Below are 7,882 nucleotides of genomic sequence, written 5' to 3' on the forward strand. Positions count from 1 at the left end.
ATAAAAATGACACACTTCGGTCCTGTTCTTTACTTCCGTGACCCAATGCGGTCCCTATGGGTGTTTTTCCGTTAACTCTGAACTGAAAATGCTGAGATGTCAGGTTCAAAAATGAACAAGAGCCTAATTGTCTCTAAATTTAAATTAGTTAGGAGTTTATTTGTCTCTATTCTTTAAATAATATTTTTTAAATTTTTTATTCATTATATTAATATTCTTTTTTTAATAAATTATTGAATATATGGTCCTATGATATACTATTAGTATTATGATCTAAATAATTTTCACAACAAAATAAAAACTAATGAAGACATTATTTGATATATAGTAATTTTTTATTGAATAATAACAAATTTAATTTTTTTTTACCTCTTTAAACTAAATTAATAATTCTATTTTGATATCTTGGTACTAAAATACACTATGAGTAGGCTACTAATAGTATAGTACTAAATGAAATAAAACATAATATATATATTATTGAGACCATTTATAAATTCAGCAAACTCAAAACATCAATAATATTATTAATCTATGAATAATATTTTGAGTAAAATATATGTCACATTTAATTAAATTTTAATATACATAAAATTTTAGTTAATCCACATTATTCTTATATTGATAATCTTTATGGATATGTACCTTATGAGAATATGTATTATTGATAGATTAATAATATTATTGATGCTTTGAGTTTGTTGAGTTTATAAATGGTCTTCATAATATATATATTATGTTTTATTTTATTTAATATTAGTAGCCTACTCATGGTGTATTTTAGTGCAAAGATATCAAATAGAATTATTAATTTAGTTTAAAGAGAAAAAAACTCAAAAAAAAAAAATTATATATCAAATAATGTGTTTATTATTTTTTATTTTATTGTGAAAATTATCTAGATTATAATACTAATATTATATCATAGGATTATTATTATTAATATATTAACCGTATTTTAATATTTATTATTTATATATTTAAAAATTATATTTGAAATTTATTTATTTAGTTTCATAATAAATAATATTTTTAAATTTAAATAATTTATTAATTAGTTTGTACTTATTATACCATATATTCAATAATTTATTAAAAAAATATTAATATAATGAATAAATTTTTTTTTTAAATATCATTTAAAGAATAGGGACAAATAAACCTCTAACCAATTTAAATTTAGAGACAATTAGGTCTCTGTCCATTTTTGAACCTTACACATCAGAATTTTCTGTTCAGAGTTGACAGAAAAATACCCATAGGGACTGCATTGGGTCAGGGACCGAAATGGGTCGTTTTTATGGTGAGGGGTCACGTTGTCATTTTGAGAAATGGACAGGGGCCAGTTTGGTAGTTCACTCTCGATAGTATACAGGGAGCAATAATTTTAAATGCACATTAATTTTGGTTGCGAGTGTTGGACAGAACCGTTTACAAAAGAGGAATATATAAACTTGTGCTACTTGCAATGAGTTCACAATTAAAATGTTATTATTTATAACAAATAAATAGGGCTATTGAAAATGATATTGAACAATGAGAAGAGTAAACGGCAAAGTTGAAAATCTTTAGGAAGATACTTGAGACAAATTTCCTACATTGGCGGCGCCGAATGGTGACGTTGGTCTAAGACCCAGAATCGAGCTCTGACAGGAAAACCGCAAGAGGAGGAATGAAGTTTGTCCTGTTTCTGCAATTTATGCAATGCGGTTCCGCCGGAGATGGATATCGCGATGTACAATTTGTTTTGAGGAAAAAACAATGGCTCATGGGACTGGAAGAGGATGGAAGAAATAGGATGGGACCGGAAGAGGATGGAGGAAATAGGATCTTGGTACGAAGAGGTGCTAAGAGGGTGAGGGTTTGAGAAAGGTAATAAGCTCTTTGGTTTTGAGAGCTTTTTATTGGGGGTAAATGTTAATTTGTGTTTTTGTTGTTTTAGAAATAAGGATTGATTTGGAAAAAGTTAATTTGTTGGTTTTTATTGTGTTTTTTAGTTGTTTTTTGTGTTTTTTTATGTGAAAATAAAATATGATTTGGCAAGATTTGAGTGATGAATTTTAAAATTTTGCCAAGTAAGCGTTGATGCTGACATGACGTTAGTAGAAAAAGAGAAATAACTTAAAAACAATATGGGTAAACCTATGTACCTACTTTTATATATTAAGAATATATAGATTGCATTTAACATAAAGAATTGAGTCCATTATAGGCCAATGCATGAAAATGTTGTTGCAATCAAATTTAATTTCTAGCAACAAATTTAAAGTTTAATCACTAACAAATTTAACTCAATAATAATTTTTAGCAATAAAAACATTTAATCAAGTAATTATTTGAACAAGACAGCAATAAATTTAAAGTTCACTGATGATAATCCATAAAAAATTCATCTTAATGATAATTTTAAATAACAAAAAAATAAATTATTCAAGGTCTAATAATGATAATTACTTAATTAGTAACAAATTTATGTCAACGATGATATTTAGCAAAAACAAACTAATTTAGTGATATTTTTAACAATAAATTAAAATTAAAATACAGCAATTTAAATTTTAACTTTGTTGCTAAAAATATCATTAAATAATAATAATAGAATCCAAAAGTATCTTTAAAAAAAGACATTTTAAATATTTTTATATGAGTATTCGCTACAAATATTTTGTTTTATATTTGGTAAACTAAAAAATTTATGTGTTTGTGCTTAAAATTTTTAAAAGTTAGATATGCTTTTAAAAATTAGTTTGTACTTATTTAAATTTAATTTTTACATTAATATTTATTACTATAATTTACTATAGCATGTGTAGATGCTATAAGCTATGGGATTATGTAAATTATTATACATATAAAAAAAGCAATATTCTTATATGTATTATATAAAATAAGAATAATAATTAAGAGTTTTAATGCATGTTTTTAATTATCTTTTTACGTAAAAGAGTATATGCATATATTATTTTTAAAAAATATAAACATAAAAAATACAATATTTTTTAAAAGTTAAAAAAAATAAACCGTAGATGATAAAGTATTGATTCTCCAAAATTAACATAGTGCATATGGGACATTAGGACAATGGCTATATGCCTATGTCATTGGCACTAGTCAACAACTATTTCTTGTTCGTTTTTTGATTGTGTCAAATTTGAAGAAAAAAAAAATCAAAATTCAAAAAATATATTTAGCCGGCCAAAAAAAAAAAAAGAAGAAGAAGAGGGGAGAAGAAAAATAAAAGAAAATTACTAAGTTTACACAAGCGACAAAGCTTGATTGTGAATCATGGATTTGAGTTTGAACTTTGAGGTGAGCCTCTGTCACTTTCTTTTATCTTTTCTCTTTTTTTCAAATCTGGTTTCGTTTCATTCCATTCCAAGCTCAACCGCACACGCATCCTAATCAAATCAAACAGGGTCGCAATTCTTTAGAATTCTATCAAATTGCGCGTTTCTTTGCAGCATTAATTTCCCGCTTCCGAATTCCCATCACATTGAATCTTGCCACCATCATAAAGGTTCCTGCTCTTTCTTCACCGTTAATCAAAATTACTTTTTCTTTTCCTTTTAATTTTATTATGAAAATCCCAATTTTGTGAGAAAAATTGGACCTTTTTTTTAAAAAGGGAAAATTATCTTATCTTGTTGCATGTTTAGTCAGAATTTGTTACCGTTTGTGTGTTGGTTGTTATGGCAGGATTGCACATGAGGTTTGATCTCATTATCAAGCAGTAGTTACCTGAATCTGATTCCCATCACTTGAACATTGTGTTTCAGGATTAAAATTTAGGTATTTTGTCTATGGTCTTCTTGAAAGCTTTCATGCTTCAGTTTTTAGTATAGAGCTTGGAGGTGTTTGATGAAAGGCATGGCTTGGAGTACTACATCTAAAGGCTCTTCCATAATTCCTTCGAATCGAAAGCCGATTTCGTGGATTGCAGTTTCAGTAGGAGTACTTGCAGTTTTCTTAATTTATGCTTCTTGGGGACTTGTATCATACCCTATTGGATCCACTGTTCATAGTCATTTTTATGGTGTAGATAATACAGCAAAGGTAGATGTGTCAGTATCTTCAAAAAATGAAAATTCTAAGGATGCTCAATTGAATAGAAGTTCAGATCTTGTTGATAATAAACAATCTTTGGATCTAGATTCTCCCACGGTTTCATCTGATCAATCTAGTGGTGATTCTCCCACGGTTTCATCTGATCAATCTAGTGGTAGCAGTATAGAACAAGCTGATAGTAACTCAAACTCACAAGCAGGGTTGAGTGAGCAGATATCAGAGCAATCTCCGGTTAACAAGGAGGTGAATGAAATAGAATCTACTGATAGAGCAGGTTCTGATTCGCAAGAATCTTCAACTTCATTTGATGGAAGTAAGGATGCAGTCAATAGTAGATTGCCTTCTAAATTCGATTCACAGGTTGATATGGTTTCGACGGCAACTTTGCCAGTGGCTGGTAATGATACAAGTATTGTAAAAAATGAGGAACTGGCCTCTGTGGATTTGACCAGTCAGTCCAGTGCATCTGATGAGGAACCCGTGTCATCTAGTGATTCCACATCAAAGGCAGTTCCAGAGCCAATAGAGAAGCGAGATAGCGCATCTTCTGCTGGTTCAGCTAATCCAGGTTGCAGTTGTGATAATCATATTGTTTTATTGTATTACTCTTTGATTTATATAATCAATTACAACATAAAATTGTTTCTTTTTCTTCGCCTCTTTTGGGAACACATTGGAGCAATAATTTCATTATTAGTTTAATTTTATTATTATGAGTTGGAGCATGCTTATGAAGTGATTTATGTGTAATACCTGTTTATTATGTGTCCACTTAACTTAATGAGGGGAATATAGATTTAGTATTCAACATATGTACTACATACAGCCTCACACATTAAAGTTTTTCTATCATAGAGTATAGGTTTCGGTGGGGAGAAAGAGATGAGATAGTATAGCCAGAAAAGCAATTTTTTCTTTTCCCTGTATAATAAGATGGCTGTAGCAATCTTACTATTTATATATTTCTATGACTCCTATAATGAAGGCTTGAAATTAGATTCCTTGCTTTTACTTGTATAACTTGATGCTAGTATGATTTCATAGTAAGCACTCTTTTAGTTTGATCTTTGTTTCTATTATAAATTATGAGTTAATCAATAGATTTGTGAAAATTATTAGATATCTTTTAGGTTGAGATAGGATAATAAAACTAGTATTTGTATCTTATTACCAAAACTGTGACTGTCATATAGCCTTTTTTTTTCCAAAATAATTTTGGTTCGAAATACTATGTATACCTTTGGTGATGTTTAATTGGTTTTTCTGATTGGATTCTGTAGAGTGCGATTTGTACCATGGAAGCTGGATACACGATCCATTGGGACCATTATATAGAAATGATACATGCCCAGTAATTACACAGATGCAAAATTGTCAGGCTAATGGGAGGCCTGACAAGGATTATGAGAATTGGCGCTGGAAGCCATCTCAGTGCGACCTCCCAAGATTTGATCCAAAGAAATTTTTGGAGTTGATGAGAGGGAAGACCTTGGCATTCATTGGAGATTCAGTTGCAAGAAACCAGATGGAATCATTGCTGTGTATTCTGTGGCAGGTTATTTCTTTTTAACTTGTGTATCTGCGTTGAATGGAAAATTAAATGATTCCTAGGTAACAGGGAAATTCAATGTTTTGCGAATTTGTCATTCTATTTTATCATGGTTGCTTTTGATATTAGTATATTAGATTTATGATATATAAGGTTGGCCGAGCCCGAGAAACACATAACAAACCATAGTTTGTCCACTTCATAAGACAGCAAATTAAAGACATGGAATAGAAAAAGGAATTCTGTTTCAAGGAAGAACCTCAATAATCCTTTAAAGAAACCTAAGGGATGATGAACTTGGCCTTGTGATGGGGAGTTTGATTAGTTAGGATTTAGTATAAATAGGAGGGAAAAGACACTGGGGTAAAATCAGCCATGTAATGGAGTGAGGAAAGATTAAGAGAGTAGTGGGTCCCCTGAAAATCCTCTCTAGTAGTTTCATGTGCTGTGGTCATTGTGATCAAGAACCATTAGTGAACAGAATAAACTCCTGATTTGATTTTGATGATCTGAACCAATTCTGTCATATAACTGCTAAGCTGATGTGATGTTACTATCAGCCTTTGAACATAGTTTACGGATATTAATTGATCTGGATTATCTGAGGAAGTCAGTTATCTATCACATATTACGGGTGCTTAATTTTAAGTATCTTTCTGGCTACTAGGACAAGAATTGTCTTCGTGTGGCATTCGAGCTGCACCTGCACCTGCACCTGCACCTGCACCATGCTATGTTCATGATCAAATTCAACGGTTTCCTTGCATAGAATTTACTTTATACTTGCATACGTACATTATATGCGTGCTTGTTTTGCAGGGTCCATGATAATGTGCATTCATTTTGCATAGTGAGAAGGCTAACTTATAAAACGATACTTTCAGGTAGAGGTACCGAAGAATCGGGGAAATCGTAACATGCAACGATATTATTTCAGGTCCACATCTGTAATGATTGCGCGGATGTGGTCTTCGTGGCTTGTCAAACATTATCCTGAGCCATTTGATTATGCCGAGGCTGGTGTGGATAAGCTCCATCTTGATGCTCCGGATGAGAAGTTGATGGAATTCCTCCCAATGTTTGATGTGGTTGTTCTTTCTTCCGGTCATTGGTTTGCCAAGAAGTCTGTGTACATTTTAAACAACGAGATTGTGGGCGGGCAGTTGTGGTCGCCGCCCAAGTCTCATCGGGACAAAATGAAGATTAATAGTATTCAAGCATACGGTATATCCGTTGAAACAATTCTTACTTCCATTCTTGCGCATCCAAATTACAAGGGGCTTACAATTGTGCGCTCTTACTCGCCGGATCACTACGAGGGTGGTGCCTGGAACACGGGTGGATCATGCACGGGGAAGGTGAAGCCTCTTGGTCCGGGCAAACTGGTGGAAAACGAATTCACAAATGTCATGCATGCACAACAGGTTAATGGTTTCAACCGTGCTATGCAGAATGCAACAAATGCATCAAGGTTGAAGTTAATGGATATCACTGAAGTTTTTCAGTACAGGCATGATGGCCATCCTGGTCCATACAGGAGCACTGATCCAAATAAGATCACAAAGCGTGGACCGGATGGAAGGCCACCACCGCAGGATTGCTTGCATTGGTGCATGCCAGGCCCCGTGGATACCTGGAATGAGCTCGTGATGGAGATCATTAGGCGAGAATATGAAGGATCAAGTGCATCGTGATTAGTTGAATGACTCTGTAGGAAATGAGTTTCTTGGGGAGAGACAAAAATAGTTAAGTTGTATCTTTTCATAGAAGAAAATATTAACATTGTAGAGAAATTAATTTATTTATATATGGGTTTGGATGATAAGCTATTTGCTTATTCCTTAACCCTCAAAAGCCATTAGTACACCTGATATGGCTACGTATGTCATTACCAAGTTTTGATTTTTAATATACCACATCATATTTTTTGAACATCAGTTCGCATTATTTTATCTGATAATTTTGGTAGTGAGTTTTAGTCCTCCTTTGTTTTGCCATTTTGCTTTGTCTCTGTATGGTATGAACTTATGCTGTTATACATACCTAATTTGTATGTGGCAGGTGAACATGCAATGCTCTTTCCCCAGATGCTCCATTAAAGTTATTATTCCAGGAACTGAAATTCCAAGGTGGTTCAACAAACAGAATACAGGTAATTCAATGAAGGTGGATCCATCTCCCATTGTGGATGACAATAATTGGATTGGCATTGCTTGTTGTGTGGCATTTGTTGTACATGATGCTCCAACTGAATATCCTCCTATTCTA

At 32.2% G+C, this 7,882-nt stretch overlaps 1 protein-coding gene across 5 annotated transcripts; it reads left to right on the forward strand.

Moving 5' to 3' along the window:
* The first annotated feature begins 3,197 nt into the window (after window positions 1-3,197).
* LOC107476536 (protein YLS7) lies at window positions 3,198-7,542 on the forward strand. Of its 5 annotated transcripts, none has more exons than XM_052259124.1 (5): window positions 3,198-3,309; window positions 3,462-3,517; window positions 3,697-4,633; window positions 5,346-5,620; window positions 6,499-7,542. In XM_052259124.1, the coding sequence occupies exons 3-5, from the start codon at window positions 3,859-3,861 to the stop codon at window positions 7,306-7,308; spliced, it is 1,860 nt and encodes a 619-aa protein (XP_052115084.1). In that variant the 5' UTR covers window positions 3,198-3,309; window positions 3,462-3,517; window positions 3,697-3,858; the 3' UTR covers window positions 7,309-7,542. The 5 variants fall into 5 exon arrangements, with proteins under 5 accessions (XP_052115084.1, XP_052115085.1, XP_015951850.1 ...); XM_052259125.1 differs by having other exon boundaries at window positions 3,777-4,633; XM_016096364.3 differs by lacking the exon at window positions 3,462-3,517 and having other exon boundaries at window positions 3,204-3,309; window positions 3,777-4,633.
* The last annotated feature ends 340 nt before the right edge of the window (window positions 7,543-7,882 follow it).

Source organism: Arachis duranensis, chromosome 3 (assembly GCF_000817695.3).
Source record: "Arachis duranensis cultivar V14167 chromosome 3, aradu.V14167.gnm2.J7QH, whole genome shotgun sequence".
NCBI classification, from domain to species: domain Eukaryota; kingdom Viridiplantae; phylum Streptophyta; class Magnoliopsida; order Fabales; family Fabaceae; genus Arachis; species Arachis duranensis.

Excerpts from the sequence above, each read along its gene's own strand:
- LOC107476536 (XM_052259124.1), top strand. The coding sequence starts at position 3,859 with ATGAAAGGCATGGCTTGGAGTACTACATCTAAAGGCTCTTCCATAATT. Across the intron at positions 4,634-5,345 it reads TGCTGGTTCAGCTAATCCAG|AGTGCGATTTGTACCATGGA; the intron begins GTTGCAGTTGTG and ends TGGATTCTGTAG. Across the intron at positions 5,621-6,498 it reads TGCTGTGTATTCTGTGGCAG|GTAGAGGTACCGAAGAATCG; the intron begins GTTATTTCTTTT and ends CGATACTTTCAG.